Raw genomic sequence first — 26,462 nt, forward strand, 5'->3', positions numbered from 1 at the left:
TACCTAGGTGTCTGGTTAGACTGTAAACTCTCCTTCCAGACTCACATTAAACATCTCCAATCCAAAATTAAATCTAGAATCGACTTCCTGTTTCGCAACAAAGCATCCTTCACTCATGCTGCCAAACATACCCTCGCAAAACTGACCATCCTACCGATCCTTGACTTTGGCGATGTCATTTACAAAATAGCCTCCAACATTCTACTCAGCAAATTGGATGCAGTTTATCACAGTGCCATCATTTTTGTCACCAAAGCCCCATATACTATCCACCACTGCGACCTGTATGCTCTCGTTGGCTGGCCCTCGCTTCATATTCGTCGCCAAACTCACTGGCTCCAGGTCATCTATAAGTCTTTGCTAGGTAAAGCCCCGCCTTATCTCAGCTCATTGGTCACCATAGCAGCACGCACCCGTAGCACACGCTCCAGCAGATATATATCTCTGATCACCCCCAAAGCCAATTCCTACTTTGGCTGCCTTTCTTTCCAGTTCTCTGCTGCCACCGACGGGAAAGAATTGCAAAAATCACTGAAGCTGGAGAGGCACATCTCCCTCACTATCTTTAAGCATCAGCTGTCAGAGCAGCCCATCTGTAAATAGCCCACCCAACTACCTCATCCCCATATTGTTATTTTTTTTATTTTGCTCCTTTGCACCCCAATATCTCTACTTGCACATTCATCTTCTGCACATCTATCGCTCCAGTGTTAAATAGCTAAATAGTAATTATTTTGCCACTATGGCCTCTTTATTGCCTTACCTCCCTAATGTTACCTCATTTGCACACACTGTATATTGACTTTTCTATTGTGTTACTGTATGTTTGTTTATTCTATGTGTAACTCTGTGTTGCTGTTTGTGTCGCACTGCTTTGCTTTATCTTGGCCAGGTTGCAGTTGTAAATGAGAACTTGTTCTCAACTGGCCTACCTGGTTAAATAAAGGTGAAATAAAAAATAAATAAGGAAATCAGTCAATTGAAATAAATTAATTAGACCTTAATCTATGGATTTCACGTGACAGGGACTACAGGTGGGCATCTGTTGGTCACATAATGTATATAAAATAATAATAAAAGCTAGGGGCGTGTATCAGAAAACCAGTCAGTATCTGGTGTGACCACCATTTGCCTCATGCAGCGCGACATCTTTTTCCGCATAATGTTGATCAGGCTGTTGATTGTGGCCTGTGGAATGTTGTCCCACTCCCCTTCAATGGCTGTGCGAAGTTGTTGGATATTGGCGGGAACAGGAACACGCTGTGGTACACGTCGATCCAGAGCATCCCAAACATCCTCAGTGGGTCACATGTCTGGTGAGTATGCAGGCCATGGAAGAACTGGGACATTTTCAGCTTCCAGGAATTGTGTACAGATCCTTGCGCCATGGAGCCGTGCATTATCATGCTGAAACATGAGGTGACGGCGGCGGATGAACGGCATGACAATGGGCCTCAGGATCTCGGCACGGTATCTCTGTGCCTTCAAATTGCCATCGATAAAATGCTATTGCGTTCATTCATCTATGGGGGTACCACAGGGTTCAATTCTTGGGCCAACTCTTTTCTCTGTATACATCAATGATGTCGCTCTTGCTGCTGGTGAATCTCTGATCCACCTCTACGCAGACGACACCATTCTGTATACTTCCGGCCCTTCTTTGGACACTGTGTTAACAACCCTCCAGACGAGCTTCAATGCCATTCAACTCTCCTTCCGTGGTCTCCAACCGCTCCTAAACACAAGTAAAACTAAATGCATGCTCTTCAACCGATCGCTGCCTGCACCTGCCCGCCTGTCCAGCATCACTTCTCTGGACGGTTCTAACTTAGAATTTGTGGAGAACTACAAATACCTAGGTGTCTGGTTAGACTGTAAACTCTCCTTCCAGACTCACATCAAACATCTCCAATCCAAAGTTAAATCTAGAATTGGCTTCCTATTTCGCAACAAAGCATCCTTCACTCATGCTGCCAAACATACCCTCGTAAAACTGACCATCCTACCAATCCTCAACTTCGGCGATGTCATTTACAAAATAGCCTCCAATACCCTACTCAACAAGCTGGATGCAGTCTATCACAGTGCCATCCGTTTTGTCACCAAAGCCCCATATTCTACCCACTACTGCGACCTGTACGCTCTCGTTGGCTTGCCTTCGCTTCATAATCGTCGCCAAACACATTGGCTCCAGGTCATCTACAAGACCCTGCTAGGTAAAGTTCCCCCTTATCTCCGCTCACTGGTCACCATAGCAGCACCCACCTGTAGCACACGCTCCAGCAGGTATATCTCTCTGGTCACCCCTAAAGCCAACTCCTCCTTTGGTCGTCTCTCCTTCCAGTTCTCTGCTGCCAATGACTGGAACGAACTACAAAAATCTCTGAAACTGGAAACACTTATCTCCCTCACTAGCTTTAAGCACCAGCTGTCAGAGCAGCTCCCAGATCACTGCACCTGTACATAGCCCATCTATAATTTAGCCCAAACTACTACCTCTTCCCCTACTGTATTTATTTATTTTATTTTGCTCCTTTGCACCATATTATTTATATTTTAACTTTGAACTTTCTTCAAACTACAAATCTACCGTTCCAGTGTTTTACTTGCTATACTTTATTTACTTTGCCACCATGGCCTTTTTTGCCTTTACCTCCCTTATCTCACATCATTTGCTCACATTGTATATAGTCTTATTTTTTTTCTACTGCATCATTGATTGTATGTTGTTTTACTCCATGTGTAACTCTGTGTTTTTGTATGTTGTCGAACTGCTATGCTTTATCTTGGCCAGGTCGCAATTGTAAATGAGAACTTGTTCTCAACTTGCCTACCTGGTTAAATAAAGGTGAAAAAAATAAATAAAAAAATAAATAAAAATAAATAAATTGTCCGTAGCTTATGCCTGTCCATACCGTAACCGCACCGCCACCATGGGGCACTCTGTTCACAACGTTGACATCGGTAAACCTCAACGCCATACACGCTGTCAGACATCTGCCCGGTACAGTGAAACCGGGATCCATCTGTGAAGAGCACACTTCTCCAGTGTGCAAGTGGCCATCAAAGGTGAGCATTTGCCCACTGAAGTCAGTTACAACACCAAACTGCAGTCAGGTCAAGACCCTGGTTAAGCTGATAAGCATGCAGATGAGCTTCCCTGAGACGGTTTCTGACAGTTTGTGCAGAAGTTCTTTGGTTGTGCAAACCCACAGTTTTATCCCCTGTCTGGGTGGCTGGTCTCAGGCGATCCTGCAAGGTAAAGAAGCCAGATGTGGAGGTCCTGGGCTGGTGTGGTTACACGTGGTCTGCGGTTGTGAGGCCTGTTAGATGCACTGACAAATTATCTAAAACAACGTTGGAGGTGGTTTATGGTAGAGAAATGAACATTCAATTCTCTGGCAACTGCTCAGGTGGACATTCCTGCATTCAGCATGCCAATTGCACTCTCCCTCAATACATCTGTGTTATTGTGTTGTGACAAAACTGCACATTTTAGAGTTGCCTTTTATTGTCCCCAGCAAAAGATGCACCTGTGTAATGATTATGCTGTTTAATCAGCTTCTTGATATGACACACCTGTCAGGTGGATGGATTATCTTGGCAAATGAAAAATGAAGACGAACAGGGATGTAAACATATTTGTGTAAGGAATTTGAGAAATAAGCTTTTTGTGGGTATGGAACATTTATTTTATTTCAAATCATGAAACCAACACTTTACATATTGCATTTATATTTTGGTTCGGTATATTTGATTTGGAGTGCACATTCTGTAATATTTGCAGTCAAATTGCCCTCAGAGCATTTCATTTGCCAGTGTATAAGTGACATGGATATGAGAGGCTGTGTCTTCAGTTCTACGTCCATGTTTTTCCAAGACTCATCTCAATACTCTAAATGACACTGACTGCATCGCAGCGGCACCATGTCCGTTCCGGTAGTTAAACAGTTGGTGTAATCAAGAGCTAATCTCTTTACCATGCAAATACGTTCGTTAGGGTTTAATTGCGTCTGTAGCAATCAAGGCATTTTTATGTTGTTGTTGATGAACATAACACTAGGCATCAGAGTGATTGATGATACCTTTTCTTCAACATGAAGGTAGTTGACAATGTATAAGTTTCACAGGAGGCGGCAGATGGGATCCTACTGAAGTACTATCTTAATTTGACCAGTTTCTCAAAGTAGGAAAATAATCTGGCTGCAACAAGACGTGAATTATTATGTGATTACATTTAATGGATATTTTTAAGGGGAATTACAAACTTTAGAAGCCTTTTAAAACTTTGAATATAGTACAAGAAAAAAAATTCAGGAACGTTTTCCTGCAACAGGGTGATCAAATTAAGATCCTACATCTGTACATGTGGGAAATAGGACAAATATGAGCACCCACCCATTTGTATGGCTCATCATGTTACGAAAGCCAGAAAAGATACAAAGGACTGATTGTTCTGGACTGGAGGACTTGGATAGCCTGGACCCAGAACATGTTTGTGCTCTGGCCTACTCCATTGTGATTGTCAAGCTGGCATGACAATTCCATAAAGAGTTGGCAAAAGAGCAGAAACAGACTGGCAACCAGACAGACATCTGAGGGCCAAGGAATGCATGCGGCTGATAGAAACGTGAGGTCGAGACATTGTGACAGGAGCAGAAGGGCCCTGCCATGCCCACGATTCTGATGCCCAGGATCTACTCCACCTACCTGTGCCAGTTGAACGGCTGGCCGTGACACTGCAGTCTGTCTGATGAGAAAGTCATACTGTACAGTAGGTTCAAAATGGGGCTGACTCATTTTTCAGATGGCCACCTACATGCAATTAAATGTTTAATTTCAGGAGGGTAATTGGGTCAGACCAGAATGACTTAAAGCTAGTGCAAACCGCCCTGTTGAATCAGTTCTACAAAGACAGATGTATTGTGACGTTAGGGAGAGGGGTTAAATGGGGCATTCACGTCTCTAATCATATTCAAAGTTAGGTTGTTATTAGCTACCTGCTTGCTCCTCTCCTCTCACCTGCTTGATCAAAGACGTGATTTGGGCTCCCTTTTAAGATTGAAATAATAACAATGATTGTACACACTGCACGCATGCACACTCACAATAAAAGACTACGGTTCTTCTCCCCAATGTCAAACCACTCTCAACAAATGCAATATTCAAGATCACAATACATATCGAGCAGAACTGCCATTCGGTCTCTTCTCCTGAGGTGATATGAGTGTGTGTTAGTGTTACAGAATTCCAAAGGCGCACACACACACCTGAAACAAGTGTGATCATCGTCCACACCCTGGAGTTAACACACACACTACAGTCTACCTGCGGCCGCCCACACCGGTACCCTGGGTCTCGACCCCGCCCTGTGCAACTGGGTCCTGGACTTTCTGACGGGCCGCCCCCAGGTGGTGAAGTTAGGAAACAACATCTCCACCCCGCTGATCCTCAACACTGGTGCCCCACAAGGGTGCGTTCTCAGCCCTCTCCTGTACTCCCTGTTCACCCATGACTGCGTGGCCATTCACGCTTCCAACTCAATCATCAAGTTTGCAGACAACACTACAGTGGTAGGCCTGATTACCAACAACGACGAGACAGCTTACAGGGAGGAGGTGAGGGCCCTCGGAGTGTGGTGTCAGGAAAACAACCTCACACTCAACGTCAACGTCAACAAAGGAGATGATCATGGACTTCAGGAAACAGCAGAGGGAGCACCCCCCAATCCACATCGACGGGACAGTAGTGGAGAAGGTGGAAAGTTAAGTTCCTCGGCGTACACATCACAGACAAACTGAAATGGTCCACCCACAGAGGAGGCTGAAGAAATTTGGCTTGTCACCAAAAACACTCACAGTTTAACAGATGCACAATCGAGAGCATGCTGTCGGGCTGTATCACCGCCTGGTACGGCAACTGCTCCGCCAACAACCGTAAGGCTCTCCAGAGGGTAGTGAAGTCTGCACAACGCATCACCGGGGGAAAACTACCTGCCCTCCAGGACACCTACACCACCCAATGTGACCAATAAAATTGAATTTTATATTGTCTTTATTTTTTGCAAATTTTTCATACTTTCTAACTCTCAATTGTTGGGAAAGGGTTCATAAAGTCAGCATCTCACAGTAAGATCTACTACACCTGCGGTATTCGGCAAACGTGACAAATACAGTTTGTCTTGAAGTGGTACCAGTGCACTAAGTCTGGAATCAACAGGACCCTGAACAGCTTATACTCCCAAGCCATAAGACTGCTAAACAAGTCTGCTAAATAGCTAATCCAATGGCCACCCGGACTACCTGCATTTACCCTTTTTTGGGGTCTCTTGTACTGACTCTATGCACACACCCTGGACTCTGAAGTTATTCCATTTTTTATCTTTACCACACACTCACACATACTTCCACTGACACCCCAACACACACATACACTACTGTTAAATAGTTTGGGGGTACTTAGAAATGTTCTTGTTTTTGAAAGAAAAGCAATTTTTTGGACCATTAAAATAACATCAAATTGATCAGAAATACAGTGTAGACATTGTTAATGTTGTAAATGACTATAGTAGGTGGAAACAGCTGTTTTTTTTACAAAATATCTACATAGGCATACAGAGGCCCATTATCAGCAACCATCACTCCTCTGTTCCAATGGCACGTTGTGTTAGCTAATCCAAGTTTATCATTTTAAAAAGGCTAATTGATCATCAGAAAACCCTTTTGCAATTATGTTAGCACAGCTGAAAACTGTTGTTCTGATTAAAGAAGCAAAAAACAGGTCTTCTTTAGACTAGTTGAGTATCTGGAGCATCAGCATTTGTGGGTTTGATTACTGGCTCAAAATGTCCAGAAACAAATAACTTTCTTCTGAAACTCATCAGTCTATTCTTGTTCTGAGAAATTGAGGCTATTCAATGCGAAATTGCCAAGAAACTGAAGATTTCGTATAACGCCGTGTACTACTCCCTTCACAGAACAGTGCAAACTGGCTCTAACCAGAATAGAAAGAGGAGTGGGAGGCCCCGGTGCACAACTGAGCAAGAGGACAAGTACATTAGAGTGTGTAGTTTGAGAAACAGACGCCTCACAAGTCCTCAACTGGCAGCTTCATTAAATAGTACCCGCAAAACACAAGTCTCAACGTCAACAGTGAAGAGGCGACTCCGGGATGCTGGCTTTCTAGGCAGAGTTGCAAAGAAAAAGCCACATCTCAAACTGGCCAATAAAAACAAAAGATTAAGATGGGCAAAATAACACAGACACTGGACAGAGGAAGATTGGAAAAAAGTGTTATGGACAGAAATCTAAGTTTGAGGTGTTCGGATCACAAAGAAGAACATTCGTGAGACGCAGAAATAATGAAAAGATGCTGGAGGAGTGCTTGATGCCATCTGTCAAGCATGGTGGAAACAATGTGATGGTTTGGGGGTGCTTGGTCGTGGTAAAGTGGGAGATTTGTACAGGGTAAAAGGGATCTTGAAGAAGGAAGGCTGTCACTCCATTTTGCAACGCCTTGCCATACCCTGTGGACAGCGCTTAATTGGAGCCAATTTCCTCCTACACACCCAAAGCACAGCTCCAAACTATACAATAACTATTTAGGGAAGAATCAGTCAGCTGGTATTCTGTCTATAATGGAGTGGCCAGCAGTCACCGGATCTCAACCCTATTGAGCTTTTGTGGGAGCAGCTTGACCGTATGGTACGTAAGAAGTGCCCGTCAAGCCAATCCAACTTGTGGCAGGTGCTTCAGGAAGCATGGGGTGAAATCTCTTCAGATTACCTCAACAAATTGACAACTAGAATGCCAAAGGTCTGCAAGGCTGCAAATGGAGGATTCTTTGATGAAAGCAAAGTTTGAAAGACACAATTATTTCGAATAAAAAAAAAAAAACATTATTTATAACCTTGTCAACATCTTGACTATTTTTCCTATTCATTTAGCAACTCATTTCATGTATGTTTTCATGGAAAACAAGGAAATGTCTAAGTGACCCCAAACTTTTGAATGGTAGTGTACACACAAATAACACGCGCACACATGCATACCGACTCCACACACACATTTTCACACTCACCACATACCCTGCAACTACTGCCTATTATCTATCCTGTTGCCTATTCCCTTCACCCCTTCTGTACCTATATGTACATAGCTACGGCAATTACCTCGCATCCTTGCACATCGACATGGTACTGCCTATACTGTATATAGCCATGTTATTTTTACTCGTCATTCGTGTATTTATTCCTTGCGTCACTATTTCATAAAAAACAAAACATTGTACTCTGCTTTGTTTGTAAGGAAGCATTTCACTGTTAGTCTACACCTGTTGTTTACGAAGCCTGTGACAAATACAACTTGATTTGTTTCTTTCTCAGTCTATAGTCCATGGCAAACACCTCCACAGCAAGCCTCTTAATGATTATTTATATGTGTGTGTGTGTGTGTGTGTGTGTGTGTGTGCCTCCAGCAGAATGACTACATCTCTGAGGCTGCCGAATACAAGAAAAAAAGGTAGAGTGGCTTTGATGAGGATCGAGCAGCTTTCATGTGCTGCAAGAGGGGAAAGTGCCTTGGCAGTACAACTTCATCTACCCCCTCTGTCTGTTCCCTTGTTGCAAGAAGGGCACAAACAGACAGAAACATTCAGAAAGACAGACGCACATGCACACACACACTAGGCAGACAAAAATACAACCAAATAGACCGGAAATACGCAAAATACACACGAGATAGAAACAAAGGAATATTCCTCAAATGGTATTTCATTTTAAGATCGAGCAACATGGAATCAGTAATCTGTAATCAGCAGGAAATAAGTGAGTATGAACAAGCTCTGTTGGAACTATATTCCCTTTTCACATGTATTGCTTTAATGGATCAAACCAAACAACAAATGCAGTAAACCAGTCACATTCTGTTATGAACCAGGACAGTCCTTAAGGGGAGTAGCTGTTACAAAAGCAGGGGTCGGGGACAAGTGTTGAAATATTGTCCTACACACATTAGAGAAGAAAAATACAAATGGAAAAAACAAAGGAGGAGCGGCGTGCTTCTATCATCACATTTCCCGAGCGGCTGCCGAGTTTATTCTGGGGTCTGACGGCATGGTAACGTAACGTGGAGGCAGGGTGCGTTTGTTACACACCCACTGAGGATAATGCCTGTCATGGTTACTAATGTTGTCAACTACTAAATGTCAGAATATGTCAGAGGAATAGCCCTCTCTTGCTACTAAAACAATACATGGAAATATGTGCTTGTGAGTTCCTTCACGTCACTGTTGGGAGATCGAGAAAGGGTGGAGAGGAGGCATCAGATGATTGTTTGTTTCCCATCTGATTACCGCCCTCCCAAATACAAATAGCTAGACAAAACATTTACAAGATCTGCATAGTCAGGTGCTGTTGTAGTCATAATACCAATTTGTCTGTTGTTGACCAATAGAATAGTTGGGAGATCCTTAAGAAAAGGGAAATAAAAAAATAAAATCAAAATTCAACATTATGTTTTTCTTAATCCTTTTTAAGTACCATAGCAATTACAGGGAGAAGGGGTGCTACATGGGGATATCTAAGGGGATCTCTAAGCAATTCAATCAGATCTTTTTAAAGTCTTTAATTAAGAAAGCCTTTTAGAGGCCGACAAACAAATGGTCAGAGATAAGAGGGGCTTTCCAAATGTCTGTGTCACTGAGGGGGACGACGACGGGACTAGGGACGAGGGGGGCTGTAGCCATGAAGGACCTTCCTCTGCAAGCCACATACACACATTTCTACACTGGCCCAGCCCATTCTCGCTGTGTGGTGCTCTACGGTGCAGCCCGGTTGGGTCTCTTTGGAGCGGGAGGGGGCATGAGCTCCGTGTCTGGGTCAGAGGGGCGTTTCCGGTTCTGTCCTTGGGCTCCCAGGGCACAGCGGTCCAGAAACTCATAGAGGTTTTCTTTCGTGACAGGATACTGGATGCTGTTACACACAGCTGGAAGAGAAGAGAGAGACACAGACAGGAAGTTAGCTCAGACATGATGATGGACTCTTCCTGGGCTTGGTCCACCTCTAAATCAGGCTGTTTCTGCAGCTACACAGAAAAAAATACCAAAAGTCAAGGTAGTTTTAAACCTTTTCCTTTTATGTCTTACCTCAGGGCACAAGTGTACGGCAGCAACTCTAATCTCTCGTGGACAGACCACATAAACATAAATGGTACCATAGATCTTTCATGATACAACTGGATCCTTGAGAAACCGAGCAACATTAGTTCCGTTTGGGTTTTTTCCGTCATTGGTTATTTGGACAAATCACGATCTTTCACGTCTTAGGATCTTTCAAATTTCAGAAAGGGGACGAGGGGGATGGGGGCATTTTGTTCATAGACTTGCAAAGAGAGAGGGTGGAGTTCTTCGTTCTGGTTCCGATCCTCGTTCTACCTCTTCTCTTAACACGTATGGACACAGAATTAAATCGAGCAACTGACCAAGTACGCAGGACTTCGGTTCTGGGTTAACCGATATTACAGCAACTCTAATACACGGTAACCTTCCAAAAATACTCAGATTCCTTTGAGGAAGTTTCAGGAACTTCAAAATATATGTTTGTTTTCTATGTTTAGGCTCCCTTGACATTTGCAGCTAGAAGGCTGGCAGAATTCAAGCATTCAACAAACAGTTGGGAAACCGAGAAGGCAAAAAGAAAGAGTATGGTATACCATCAGTGGACATTGCTACAATAAAAGAAAAACAGAATAATGAACATCATACACCAAGAGAATAAGTTGCTCTCCTATATGCAAGTGTATTCTCTTTTCTCTTGGGCGGGCACGCACGCACGCACGCACGCACTTTGTTCTTCTATCCTCGTAGGGACCTAAAATTGATTTCCATTCAAAATCATATTTCCCATAACCCTAACTGTAACCCTTAACCCTAAGATTAAAATGACCTTTGTTCTCATGGGGACGTGGGACATTTTTTCTTGTTTTACTATCCTCGTGGGGACTTTTGGGGATTTCAGGTCCTCACAAGGTTTGAAGAACCAACACACACACACACACACACACACACACACAATTAAAAAACATGGGCATTAAAGCACTAAAGTAAGACAGGATGTGTGTGTGAAATATAGATGAACTAAGCCATTAATCTATTAGGCCCAGTGATTGTCTTATTGTAGACAGAGATAAAGAGGCTGCAGATATTAATCCAGATTGCTCCAGGGCCAGTCAGGCAGCCAGGTAGGACAGGCAGGCATGCTCTCACCCAGTGTGTCCAATAAGCACCAGCTGGCAGCCAAATAGCATTGATTTTGTATGGCAAACATTTTTGGGGAACACCCTGCTCACTCACCCATGGCTGTGTCGTAAGAGTTGGGGAAGCTCTTGTCTACCCTCTGTCTCATGAACACCCAGGTGTTGTTGTTAAAGGAGCACTCGATGATCTTGTTGTCGTACTGCTTCAGCTCCTTGGAGGCCTATAGAAGGAGAGAGGAGAGGTCAATGTGGTTGGTTTAGAAGGTAAACATTTATAGTATATTATTGACAAATATAATTCTGGTCCTCCGGTCACAATATTGGGACTTACATTATACAGCAGTTAACAGTTAGACAGTGTGTACATCGTATGTACAATTGAACACTGTGCATATCAGGACTGGTATTTGTGTCATCTGTTGCCCTTTTGTCATGAGCGTGATTACCTAGATTCCGTTTTCAAAAACTACCATATGTGCTATTTAGTAGCTGGATCCCTTAACAGCAAATCAAACAGGCACCTTCTACTAATGCACAAAGTCAAAGGTGATATAGGATGAGGCAAACTTCATTACGAAGCGCTCATCGCTTTGGTCTTAAGTTCCACTGATATTGAATGTTCAATGATTTAATATCCATCTACATGGGTGAGGTGGTGTTTAAGAAGCTACGGAGAGTGGGGCAGAGATCACACTTCTAGGGTCAAGCTGGCGCGGGCTCAGATGACTGGCGTGGGCCCGCTGCCAGGCTGCCCCTGAGCAGATGAAGGGCCGGCAGACGCCAGGGAGTGGGCAGCCCTGCCAGGAGCACAACACCTTAACTGGCAAGACCAAGCCCTAAGTAAGAGCCCGATTGCTCTTGGAGAGAAGGGCATCTGGGTACTCAACAGGGAAGGGAGGGGTGTGTGTGTGTGTGTGTGTGTGTGTGTGTGTGTGTGTGTGTGTGTGTGTGTGTGTATAGAGAGAGAAAAAGGGTGTTGAGAATGTGTTTGTTTGTACGAGATGGAGGGGACATGCTCAGGTGGACATCACACCACAGATAGCATGACCTTGAAAATTAAAGTGGGATCAACCCAAAATCACACATTTTAAGACTCAGGGAGTACACGTTCTCACACTAGCCGTATCACTAGTGTCTCAGAGCCAAGTCGCCGTACTCCGCTATTAAAATGAGAACACGCACACATTTAGCTGTCGTGATCTGTCGATTAGGTTCCATTTCCAAACCAAACACATTTTTCCCCAGACCTTCCTAAGAATAGCTGAGAGACTAAACTCAGGAGGAGTGACAGAACGGGCGAAGAAATGTGTTACACAAAGCCAAGCGGGGCGAGCTGCCAAATAACAATGCAGGAGGCAAGTTTGTCAGGCAGGGAGTGGAGTCTGTCCTGTTTGCTGGGATCCCATCCTAGTTGTGTGTGAAATGCTGGCTGCTTGGTGTTTAATCTGTCCAAATCCACTTCATTATGGTCTCACTCCTGCAGCCATCTAGCAGGAGACTCCGGCAAATGGAAAACTCACGATCCCCCCAATCTATTATTCTGTGTTTTCAATGGGACAATATAATAACTACGTCAATCCGTCCTCCATGCACCTCTCTTCCAATCATGGCAAGTTAAGGACCAGCAATTCCGCTATGGGAGGAAAAAACGATATTGTGCTTCATTATAGTGTCACAGCTGTGACCGATTGACTCATAAACAACATGACTCCGTTAAGAACAACAGCAGTGCATTAACGCCTCTACACATCCACCTTTTAAATGGGAAGAGTGTTAACAGTCTCGCACTGTGCCATTAAGTGAGGTCAATGTCTGGCTACTGGAGGGTCATACTGATCGTCAAAGACAGATAACGTCTGTGAAATGAGTGGAAGACACGCGAGTACACTAATTGGTGGACTAAAGCAAAATGCTAAGTTGAGAGTTCATAGGAAATGTGTGACTGATAGGCTATAGACAAAGCACCCCCCCCCCCAAAAAAAATGACACACAAACAGAGTCACCACAGACAGATGCAAATTTGTTTCGTTTTGGAGAGAGATTGAAGGGTATATTGATTTCTGTCTGCATTAAAGCAGTCAATTATCTACTTGGAAAATATCCAGGGCCTTAAAAGAAGACAAACTAGCAAGTCATAAGAAGTTGCTTCTGTATGGAACAAAAATAGAACTAACAATTAAAGCATATCAAATCAAGATCTTTTATGTCAATTATTTTTCCTAAAATTACTAAAGAATTGAGTCTGAAATTACCGAAACAATCTAGAGGCAAATAGGCATACATCAAATGTGTCCCATTAACTAGTGCTTAATTTGTAAATCGGGAGGTGCCGGATAAAAAAAAGTGAGGGAGAGAGGGGGGTGGGGGGACCTGGGGGGCTCTGAGCTGAGGTAACAGAACTCATTAAAAAAGAAAAATCCCCTTTTTAATAAAGCATTGCATGCATTATCATCACTTTTGTGTAGTGGCATAGAGCAGTAGAGTAAAGGTGCTTGCAAAAGTTTCAAACATGGGGGAACATTTTTTGTAGCCTTTTATGTGGCCTTATTAACGCATTTCATGCAATTCTACATCATTTTACATGACTGAATCTTTTTTTAACGCTGCACAAATGATCAAAATGCCAGGCTACTGACAAACTAAGAATATCTGAGATCAATAAAAAACAACCATGTCTTGAATCCACCAATAATTGCCTAGGCCTAGGTGTGTGAAGACAGACATATTGCACGATGTGAGGAGAAAATGATAGTCCTAAAACAGCTTTCCAATTTCACTGACTCACCCAATGACGCGCAGCTCACTCACCTGTGACGGCAGATGCGTTCGTGCCAAAAGCTCTCTTATTTTACTTTGTAAAACAGTGCTGTTCGCGCAATAGGCCAATTTGGAAGATAACACATTTTTGGTAGACTACAGACAGATTAGTATTCTCTTTTCAGCAGGAGCCATTTTCTTTCCAACCTGTGCATTTGAAATATTTGCGAAAGGACTGTTTTGGCTGCATGCTGTTCACCGACAGAGTTGCGCACGTTCCTGACTGTAGGCCATGCATGTGATTGGCCTACACACCATTTAAAAAAAATAAGCTATTGATCCTCTGTGGCTAAATTATAAGTCTGCTCCTGGTGTAGAATTCGGAATTATTTCATTTCAGTGAATCTAGTTGTGAGAGATTTAGGCGTGCTTCTCTCTCATACCACATTAACGGCCATGCGTTGGTCTGTCTCTGGGCTACAATGTTGCGCAAACCATTAACCCGGGGTGGCCCAACACAAATCAATTTTTAGAATATGAGGCATGTTTTAACATTAACGTTTTTTTAGGGGGCAGGAGAATTAGAGAAGATGCAACTCGAATGTACACATCGTTTTTATTGGAAGTTTTACATTGCACAGAGTGAAAATTATTTTTCATGCCAGGAGCGCTACCGGTACGAAACAGTCCAAAACTGAGAGGTGCCGGATCCTGTTAAGGCATGATCTGGATAAAATTAAGCACTGTCATTAACCCACACATAAGTATTATACAATGAGACTGAGATGCATTACACTGTCCCTCCCCTGGGAAATTGATCACTATCTGGGCAGGTGATGTACACATTTACATATTCCCACACCATTAAAGGCTCCTCTCGTTTCACTGCTACCTGTTGCTTTCACCATAAACGCCGGTGGTGTCTGACTTAAACAGATCGGTCATAGATGGTGCAGGCTCACTTGGTGTTGTTAGGCAGATATTTTTTCATGGCCTGGGCTTACAGCGTTCTGTGTGGGTGTTGGGTTGAATTTAGCAACACATCCAGCTTCTTATCTCACCTTCATCTGTGCAAAGGGCATGTCACGGCTGCCGACGTAGAGCAATCCGACAGTCTGGGGGAGCAACCTGCAAAGACAAAACATCTTCATTAACACCCCAAGACTCCCTGAGGTCACCCTGAGCATCAAAGCGCAACACAGCACCCTCCGCTCTGCTCGTTAGAGAGAGAGAGAGGGAACAATGGCTCTCCCCGACAACAGAGTAAGCCTACTACTGCACACCGCTGATTACCAGCTAGTAACAGAATGATATGCTGCCAACATCCACCATCACACCTCCCATCTCTGGGTGCGTCACAATAATATCGGCTTTGTCCTGAAGTGTGCACTCATTCTTACACCAGTAATTTCCTTTCAAATCAGTGAAGGGAACAAGGATAGACCTTGGGAGGAAGGAAAGATGTTTGGAATGTAGCCTTTTTCTCAGCGCATCTGGAGGTTCAGCATGAAGGGTACTGACTGCAAACACGTGACGGTGACGATGCCACATCTGGGGGGCAATTACAGCTATGCCCAAAACCCACAGGCATCAAACTGAGCACCTTCTGCCTGGAATGTTCTAACGGTTTTACATCCTCTCCGTCTGTCTCTACGTCAGCTATTTTAATTGTGATTTCTGATCACCAGCTGTGAGTGCTCGGCAGTTAATCCACCGTAATGTGGGTTTAGCAGGGGTTTGTGTGTGTGAGGCCCCAAACAAGTGGTTCACTGGCCCCCCTGTTCCTGTAGCCATGTGCTTTTCGGTCTCATCCCAGGGAGCATGCCTCACAGCTGGCCTTAATGACACACTCATCACCCCCCCCCCCCACCAGCTTGGCTGCCCATGGTTATTTCGGGATCGTCTGCTGTTAATATGCACCCGAACCCTCCCCCCACCAGACCTAAACACGGTCTCTGACGATACTGTCACCGGCTTCCTGCTCCTGGTTCTCCCTACAGCATCACTTAACCAGCGAGACGCACCGGCGGAATAGAGGGGGCTAGCGGAACTGATGTTCAAACCACAGTGGGTGGATTTAATCTCACCCACCATGTTGGGTCATCCTGTTGGAGACCACCTATTGGGTATACATGGATTTGGGTGAGCAGAACGCGCATTAAGGGGAAGGGGAGGGGACTGCCTCTCCACTCCCTTTTCCTTTGTAATGACGGTGGTGAAGAGAGGGCAGGCAGGAAGCAGCCGCCAACACCACCATTGAACCCGCCGGCCTTCCATGAACTGATGGAAACAACTGGAGAGCAACCCTGAGAGTTCACAACATAACCTTTCACTTCACACCCAACCTCTGTCCGACGTCCAACTTTCCTAAAAGAGCCTACTTTGCTCTCCTAAACTGTATGGCTGTGTATTTACCAAGCCCTCGTCACTGACAAAAAAGTTAACCATGACAAAATGTACAATTCTATTGACATGGTGCTCCGAAAATAACCGAATGTATCACAGTCATTAAGGCTGATACTGTGAAATGACAGTCTGCCTGTGGCCTCTGTCATTTCAATTTCTGGATCTTTACGTGACACGCTAAGTTGACGTTCCACTGCAATCTGAATAGGTTACTCTGGGCTGTATGTGTTACTTAGCGTTTCATGCTGCGTTGGATGATTGCTCAATTGAGGTACAAATGACCTAAAATCCACTGAGTAAAGGTGATAACGTGCATTTATAGCGTACATTACCCAAATTGAATCAAACACATTTGGGAACAGGACTTAGTTTGAATCCCCAAATCACAGAGAGCCACAGTCAACGATACAGCTCCAGTGTATTGAAACGGCCTTCGTCCAACGAGCTTCAAATGGACTGGGGCTGAGCTGCCAGCAAGGGCTGTGGGCCACAAGGGCATTCCAGATAACTTGTTCTACATGCACAACAGTCATTTCACAGAGAGAATACTGTCCAAAGGAACATGTATTGCCCTGACAGATCTCCTTCTAGATGCTGAAGGATGGAACCAGATGGATCTCTGGCAGCATCCCAAATGCTACCGTATTTCCCTATATAGTGGACAACTTTTGACCAGGGCATATAGGGCTCTGGCTAAAAGTAGTGCACTAGACAGGGAAAAGGGTGCTATTTAAGACTCAGCCTCCGTCTCTTGCCACTGCAGCTGGCTGGGAGGCCAGGAGGCCAGGGGTATGTAAACTAAAGCCTCATTCCCTGCCTGCCTGCTGTAAGCTGCTTTCCTGCAGGGCCATCAAGCCTAATCTCCCTGGAGTCCTGTTTAGCAGCTGATAAAAGTGGACACAGATTACTCACTTTTTGCTTTACGAGGTGGAACATTTGGTATGCATATGCTGTACTGAGGTGGGAAGTTTTGAGCTAAGCTTTTTCCAAGGACAACAGACCTGTTAATAGAGAGCAATAGTAACAGCGTCTTTTTGTAGGCACTAACCCCGCCATGGCTTATTGGCCAAAGCCTATGGGGAAGTTGAGATTTTTTGGGTTTTTGGAAAAATGCTGAAAATAAGGTCTGTGGTAAACACAGGCTTAGTTTCTATGTTTTGTTCTGTGAGATAATCTTCATTAGCTAATGTTAGCTAATTGGGCTCCCGAGTGGCGCAGCGGTCTAAGTCACTGCCTCTCAGCGCTAGAGGCATCACTACAGACCCTGTAGCCTAAGCCCATTAACTAACCCCAGACCTTATTTTTGGCATTTATCCAAAAACCCAATTCTTTCCCCATGAATATTCCCCTAGGAATGGCTGAACGAACCAGAGGTAACTCATTTCCAGTTTTTAGGACTACAAGCTGGAGAGTTCTATTGCAAGTGTGTGGCTGTAACTCCGCCCAGACCTGTCAGTTGGTGTGACAACACCATTATCCCATATGACAGAGGCCAGGCAGAGTCAGAACATGCCCAGACATGGCTGGCCCCCGTGGAGGATGTCCACTCCGCCTCAGCTTTGGTAATTCATATTCACACAGTGTTTTTAATGGAATGTTTGTTACTCTGGTTTGCATTCTCTCCCTACATGTATTAATTGCGACTTCTGATATGCAGCTGTGAGCATTCTGCAGGTAATCCACTGTAATGTGATGCAGTATCAAATACGTCTGCCTGGCACCCTGTGGAGTGGCCCTGTCCAGTCCACCTGGGCTGCCGTGATTCATATCCACATATCGCTTTAACAGGGGCTGTAGTGCAGTCAGGTCTCACCCCGATTGGTTGAATTTACAATGACGCATGCAGAAAATGGTTTATTGGCCCAATTAGAGGTAGCCTCTTCAGAGAGAAACTGAACTCGATTAATCCATAAATCAAGTTGCCATGTCAGAAACCAAAGCACTACTTCTTCCATGCCCATGGTAAAACTCCTTAAATTACTTGCTGTCTCTTTCGCTAACTGTCTTCTCTCTCTCACGCTCCCTCTTCTCCCTGCTCTCTCTCTCCATCCTCCTTTCCTCCCTCCACCTATACATCCTTTTCTCTCGGCTTCTCCTCCTGTTTTTCAGTTGAGGTGATGAAAGTCATGAGACTGTGAGCGGCTTCTTCTCTGTAGCACAGAGAGAGAGAGACACGCTGAGGGATGGAGTGGGCAGATAAACAAGCACTTGTTTCTTCTCTGTCTTCTCTAACTGAAACAAAGACATACTTAATGACCTGCACCACTAGTAGGCTCTGAGGAGAAGCAGAGGAGCGCTACTCTGCCAGCTAACAGCACTATCAGAACTACACTGAACAAAAATATAAACGCAACATGTACAGTGTTAGTCCCATATTTCATGAGCTGAAATAAAATCATTGGTGTGCCAGAGTTCGTTGTAACGGTCTTAGCTCCTGACAAATACAGTCATGTGAAAAAGTAAGTACACACCCTGGAAAGTTCTTTAATTATTATAATTTTTTTATTGATAAAGGTAATCCGATTAAAAAAAATGTAAAAAATAAATAAATAAAATCACACAAAAAAGTCAACTTAGATAATGTTATGTAATTAAAATAAACAAAAATGCAATTTCCTTTTGCTGAAAAAGTTAGTACACCCCTACCTTTACCATCACATAAAATCGCAAATTTGAATCAGGTGCACCAAAACAGGTGCAAATGATAATAAAATCATTAGAGAGTCCAGCCTTCCAAAAAGTTTAGAAACTTGGTCTGGTTTGGTCTTTACCAAATGGGTGTGTGGTTACACGTCACGCCAACATCAAAAATACTATTCCAGATTATTGATGCCCATGAGTCTAAGAGGGGTTACAAATCCATTTCCAAGCAATTAAAAGAACATAATTCTCCACTGTTCGACGGATCATCTACAAATGGAGGAAATTCCAGACCACTGGCAATCTACCGAGGACAGACCGTTCCACCAAATGTAGCCCAAAAGCTCACCGAAAGATGCTCATAGAAGTAACATCAAGGGATCTACAGGCCTCTCTTGCCACAGTCAATGTCGGAGTGAATGAGTCAACTGTCAGAAAGAGACTGCACAAACGTGGCCTACCTGGGAGGGCAGGAAGGAATAAGCCTCTGCTTTCAAAACATTATATCAAGACACGACTAACGTTTGCCAGACAACACCTGGGTAAAGACCAAAACTACTGGAACAATGTTCTCTTCACAGATGAGTCAAAGGTCGAGTTGTTTGGCCGCAATGCCAGACGCCTTGTTTGGCAAAAAAAAAAAACTGCCTTTGAACAGAAGAACCTCACACCAACCGTAAAGCATGGAGGCGGTGACATCATGGTTTGGGGCTGCTTTGCTGCCTGAGGGCCTGGCCAACTTGCCATCATTGAGTCAACCATGAATTCCATATTGTACCAGAGAATTCTTGAGGAGAATGTGAGGCCATCTGTCAAAAGAGCTGAAGCTGAACCGTACATGGATCTTGCAACAGGACAACGATCCAAAACACAAAAGCCAAGCTACAAGAGAATGGCTCAAAAGATAATCCTATTGAAATGCTGTGGGGGGAATCGAAGCAGGCCAGGCATGCAAGAAAGCCCTCACGGTTCTAGCAGTACCTGACACAGTTCTAGCATTACTGTAAAGAAGAGTAGGCAAGAATTCCTCCCAGTTGATGTAAGAGACTGATCGACAGTGACAAGAAATGGCTACATTAAGTTATTTCAGCCAAACGGGGCAACACCAGCTATTGAAGCTAGGGGTGTACTTATTTTTTCCGCACAATGGAATTGCTTCTCTGTTAATTTTTGATTAATAAATGATTGCAAAGTATAATCTTTCAGTGCAATTTGTTAAATTAGGTTACTTTTATCTGTCAATAGTGTTGAAGTGAAGATTACATTACAAATCCATTTGTCCAAATATGTAGAAAGAAACTGACAGTATGCCCCACTCGCGACAAGGTTTGAGCTCGGTCTCGGACACTTTCCGGCCTATCCCACTCTGTGTCCATCTCCCTCTCTCATTTTCCTACTATACTGTGAAAAACAAATAACTAAAGGTGGTTGGAATTCTGGTCTCCTTTAAAAAAAGAAAAAAAAGAATGAGTGGCTGTGCGCACTGCAGTAAGTCTTAGAGTGCCAACTAAGAAACCTCACGTCACAGAAGAGCATAGGAGTACCTGGGAAGGTGCTGAGGGAATGAGGTAGCAAGCAGGCATTTTCTCAAATATACTCCCAACATGACTTATTTAGCATGTTTGATGTATTAGCTGTGGAACCTATAGGAAACACTTTACAGCCCAGTAAAGTACAGTACAGCACAGCAGTGCCTGGGTAGATAGTAGGTACAGAGGAACTGAGAATAATGGATCAATTTAATCGAAGGTATTTTCTGAAAAACACTCCCACCATTTCATGAGCAGGCTGGCAAGATGAGATGAGAATCTGTTGATGATAAATATGGCGTTCTAACCTAATACAGGTGGCGAAAGTAAAAGAGAGCTAGATGGAAATTGCCTATCAGTAGGAAAACATCCGATTCATTTGTGGACTTTCATATGTAGAATGAAAGGAATGAAAGTCTGCAGTTCAGGCAATGACAATGCCTGCTGACTTCTAATTCCTTCTTCATTATCGGTATAGTGGCAACAAAATACCAATGGGTCTTGGACAGATATTGCAGTTGAATTCAATAAGGGCCTGTGGCATAACATAATATCAGTAGTTATGGGCGATTCAAGGTATAGCTCACACAGAAAAAAAACATCTTATATAAGAATGATACACACGAAAACAAAACAAATGTCTAAAAGTTACAAAACACAGTTGAAAGCGATTAGCTGACACTCGCTCACTACTACTATAGTATGTGGTTGGGTTTAATGTCTCCAACTACACGCATGTGTCAAAGATACGGGGGTTTGTTCTTGCAGTGGAATCATCACGCAGCCAGAGCGTTTCCCTAGCAACAGTGACTCACCCTTCTCCTCCGACTTTGGTGATCTTGAGGCGGAAGTCTACAGAGTTGAGGCTGGGCGGCTTCCACTTGAGGATGTCATCACATCGCCCAGCTTTGTATTTCTGCAGAGACACAAAGAGAGAGACCGATATTAGATTGACATTCATTGTCATACAAAAGGAAAAGCTTACTAGAGCTCACACATTTCATGCATAATACACATAGGAACACAGCAGGAAACAAACAGTAGACAGTCAGATCTAATAGTACACCCCCCGCCCTACACATGCACAAAGGAGGAAGCTACACGTCAGTGTCAGATCACTCATTCCAAACACACAGCATGCTGGCATGCACTCAGAACATCACCTGTATTTAGCTCTTATTTGTTGTCTGTGTTCTATGTTTTGGATTGGTTTTTATTACTGAACAAAAATATAAAAACGCAACAATCTCAAAGATTTGACTGAGTTACAGTTCATAGAAGAAAAATAAATCGAAATAAATAAATTGAAATAGATTCATTAGGCCCTTATCAATGGATTTCACATGACTGGGCAGAAATACTCCTCAGTAGCACTGTGGCATTGTGTGACAACTGCGGTGGACTTTTATTGTCCCCAGCACAAGGTGCACCTGTGTAATGATCAGGCTGTGGGAAAAAGGGGGTGCAACTCAATATTAGGAATAATATTTTGTACACTTAGTACTGGGGCACGCTCAAACTTTAGCAAGCTCTTTTCAACCTAATGTCACCTTGGGGATTAATCTAGTACAATCTCATCTCAATGATTTCTCGATCCATGAACAAATTATTAAAAGGCAGAATAACACATGAGGTACAGTATGTACCTTCACACTCTTAAGAGAAATTGACTGAAAATCCAAGTACTTTACACGGCTCCCTTCAGAAAATCACCACATTTTTCAAAAGGCAGCCAATATGTCTGAAGGTAAGCTCCATTCGTAATCGATTTGGAGAGCTGAAAATGACATTGTTCAGGGAATGACTCAAAACCTTGAACATTGACTTTGTTCCACTTCCAATTTAGGGTAAAAATCCTGTCTTAAAAATGAGTAGTAAGGTAGTCAGGTTATACATAATGGATAATAATTAAGCTTCCATGTCAGGTCTAAAATAGGATGCTCATATTGTAGTTAAAAAGAGAAAGCTTGTCAAGAGCAATTTATAGATAGATATTGAAAGGGCGGGAGTAGCCTAGATGAATTCATAATTGATCAGAAATTAATTTCTGGAGAAAGCAATTAAAAGCTGCAAATGGAAGTACAAATTCAACGTTGCGTTTAGGTCTTACAACGAGGTCTACAACGTGGAGCCATATACTCTCATAACCTGTTCTGATGATAGGCTACATGTTGTCATAGAAATTAGCATGACATAGATTTATATACATACAGTACATGGGATTTATTTCATCTAACTCATATGCAACTAGTGTAAAGAGTACAGTATGACGGGGCAGGAACAGGTGTGTCAATGGTGTAAGTGTCAGGTTGCCCGGTAACAGAACTATGCCTCCACGGATTTCCTCAAAGAAGGCATCACATGGGCACCATAGTGCCACCATCTCCATTTCCACCCACTATTCCAGAGAGAACATGGAAAGGAAAGCATTTCCTGGAAGAATATACAGTAGAGAATTCCAAGAAACCAATCCCCATGACTTGGGAAAGGATGGCGCAAGGATTTCAACAAGAATTTAAAGGAGAAGTATAGGAATCTATAGACAGAAACCAAAACAAATCCCATTTTGCCATAATAAATAAATGTTTCCTTAATAAAGTAGCTATCAGCAAGATCAAAGCTAGTAAGGGAAAAAAATCAAGTGCGAGTATTAAGGAGGTGAGGAGGTAGGGGTGACATGGGAGAACTTGGGAAGGTTGAACATCAGGCAGGCTGCAGCGTTCTGGATAAATTGTAGGGGTTTGATGGCACAAGCGGGAAGCCCAGCCAACAGTGAGTTCCTCAGTATAAAACTAGAGTAGAGTATTTACTATAGCCTACATCATAAATAAAACAAGACATAATAATAATAATAATTATGTCACTCAGTTGGTAGAGAATGGTGCTAATAACGGCAGGGTACTGGGTTCGATTCCCGGGACCACCCATACATTTCATTTGGAAAGTATTCAGACCCCTTGACTTTTTCCACATTTTGTTACATTACAGCCTTATTCTAAAATTGTTAAATAAAAAAAATATCCTCAATCTGAATCAGGTTTTTGGAAATTTTGCAAAGACAAGATTAAATTAAGTATAGTCTGATGGGTGAAAACTTGAGAGAACAGCTCTGCAGCCTGAGGCAAGGGACAAAGCGCAAGCTTTCTTTGCTACTTTCTGAAATCGTCAATAGCCTATTGTAGCAGTCCATATATGTTTTCATTTCTAAGACATTCTAAGGTTTGTATCATTCACAATTCAAGTTTACAAATACCTCTAAATCTAGCGTATAGGACCTGTTTCAAATGATCACTTTCGCGGTCAACATAGCCATTCATATGCGGACCGGAATTGGAAAAAATATCCTTTCTATTTTATTGAGCTAAATTCAATTATATTCTTCTTACTATAAAATCATATAATAGAAAATAATGCCATGGGACTTACAAGAAAATCTGGTCGGCTAAATGAACAAGCCTTCGGCATGGAGCATAGATAACATACTCAACTCATATTCTGTTCTTCTGAAATACATTTTCTTCCTATCATATTGTTTCTTTAGACCTGACAAAAACCCCCAAAAAAGATTTATTGTGATGGTGTATATAAAATCTATTCATTATATTTTAATGTAGATGTTCCAAAGGCGCACATCAGCAGCTTGTATGCAGTTTGTATGCAGAGTCTTGGAGATGCTAAACGTGTTTATGTTAATTAACAGTCAATTACCGTGAGACCGGCAGACTTTTGCACATCAATAACCGGCTGACAAAATTTCATGACCGCCACAGACCTAGTCCTGGCTCTATATAGTACTGTGTGTTTCTTAGCCCTCTGTTCTGGACTTCTGGACTGTGAAGAGACCCCTGGTGACATGTCCTTTGGGGTATGTATGGGTGTCTGAACTGTGTAATAGCGGTTTGAACAGACATTTTGGTGCTTTCAACACGTCAATACCTCTCGCAAAGACAAGTAGTGATGCAGTCAATCTTTTCTCAATCTCTTGATATTAGCCCTCAGGGTACATTTAAGGGCCAGCCGTGATGCTCTGTTTTGGGCCAACTGCAATTTGCTTATGTCCTACTTTGCAGCACTTCACCATATAACTGGGCAGTAGTCCAGGTGTGATAAAACTTGGGCCTGTAGAACTTGTTCGGTTGATTGTGATGTCAAGAAGCAGAACAGTGCTTCATCAAGGATAGACCTCTCCCAATCTTAGTAAGCATTGCATCAATATGTTTTGACCATTTCAGTTTACAATCTAGGGTAACACCAAGCAGTTCACTCTCCTCAACTTGCTCAATTGCCACATTATTCAATACAGTATTTATTTTAGGGTTAAGCACTGTTTTTAGTTTTGTATATATTTAGGACTAGCTCATTACAGTAGAGGTGCATGGGTAAAATGCATATTACAACCTATGTGTTGTGATAATTGCATTATTTGCTCTATAAACTGTTAATTCATGTGCCTTGCGACCGTGATATATATACGGGCCTAAAGGCCGAGACAATAAGAGGACACAGCGGGGCAGAGTAAATTCAACCACACCCTTGTTTTACCACAAAACCGGATAGCAACCTCTGTTCGGTGAAGGCCACAAAGCATACTGCGTTTATAAGACAATTACAAGACCTACAGCATGGTCAAGTTAATGTTTTGACATTTCCGGACCACTAAACAACTATTGATTTAGAACCACAGAGTTACCGCAAGTCACAAAGAAAACAGGAGCTGCCTCCACTATTCCAGCACTGTTTCAACTTCAACATTCCTATTTGAAATAGATATTGTGTGTTTGCATTGATATGTAGGCTATGTGTGCCTTTAAAAAAAAAAAAAAAAAAAGGTATGTAGTTCTGTCCTTGAGCTGTTCTTGTCTATTAATGTTCTGTATTAAATCATGTTTTGTGTGGACCCCAGAAAGAGTAGCTGCTGCTTTTGCAACAGCTAATGGCGATCCTAATAAAATATCAAATACCAACATCAAATGACCTGTGCTTATGCTAATACGGTGACAACTAAGACACCAAAAACGATTTAGTCCAATCAACGTAAGCTAAATATGATGTGGCTTACCATGGTTCTGATTTCTGTGTGCGTATGCAAGTAGAAAAACATGATGACTCACCCTACTTGTAGAGAAATGCCAATGACATCCTCCTCTCTTTCATGTTGATGAAACAGTCTATCACTCTGTCATACAGTACATACTTATTTTTTGTTGTCCTAGGCTACCTGGCTAAAACGTTTCCTCGCTAGCCTAACTTCCATTTATGTGCACCGTTAGCTAGTTAACATTAGCCTACTACATCTAGCTACATATTGAACTTCATCCTCTCAGGCCAGGGGCACAACAATGTATGAATTCATTAATGGTTGGATCAGAATCGCAGTAATAAATCATTGGCCAGTATCAGTGATGACCCGTCATTCAGGGCAGGTGGTGCAGAGTTCCCAGTTGTCTTGGAAGCGCCATAAATCCAGAGAACACCAGACTTTGATGACAAAGTTTGATGACAAAATTTGCCCACGAAGGACCGCTGTGCCACCTTCGCGTTCAAGTGAGCACAGCACAACAAGGTGAGTCCAAAAATGTCATGTATGCTCCTGCATAAATGATGTAATATGTCAGGGAGATATGTACACTGTAGCTAAGAAAGTAATACTACAGTAAGTATGTTGTGTAGTAAGCTGTTTGTGCCTCACCCTAATAAGTTGGTCTATTTTCACCTCTGAATTTCGCCAACTGTTCTGACTTCGTGGTGCACATGTAGCCTATAACTTGTTTTTGAGAAATGCAATCATTGAATATTGTAAGAGCTTTTATTGTCTGCTTATATGCCCCCTTTATTTATCCTACGATTCTGACTTGGTGTACAAAGAGAACACTGTAAG

General features: G+C 42.9%; 1 protein-coding gene across 3 annotated transcripts in view; it reads right to left on the reverse strand.

Moving 5' to 3' along the window:
• Positions 1–8,842: 8,842 nt before the first annotated feature.
• Positions 8,843–26,462, reverse strand: part of rngtt (RNA guanylyltransferase and 5'-phosphatase) — a 163,546-nt gene continuing 145,926 nt past the window's right edge. For 2 of the 3 annotated variants that reach the window (XM_045719498.1, XM_014204745.2), the window contains 4 exons: positions 21,400–21,500; positions 15,071–15,137; positions 11,350–11,473; positions 8,843–9,983 (listed from right to left, as the gene is read on the reverse strand). In XM_045719498.1, the coding sequence (XP_045575454.1) occupies positions 9,817–9,983; positions 11,350–11,473; positions 15,071–15,137; positions 21,400–21,500 (459 nt within the window). In that variant the 3' untranslated portion in view covers positions 8,843–9,816. The remainder of the gene's footprint in view (positions 9,984–11,349; positions 11,474–15,070; positions 15,138–21,399; positions 21,501–26,462) is intronic. The other variant, NM_001173757.1, reaches the window with a different exon arrangement.

This window comes from Salmo salar, chromosome ssa06, assembly GCF_905237065.1.
Source record: "Salmo salar chromosome ssa06, Ssal_v3.1, whole genome shotgun sequence".
NCBI lineage: Eukaryota > Metazoa > Chordata > Actinopteri > Salmoniformes > Salmonidae > Salmo > Salmo salar.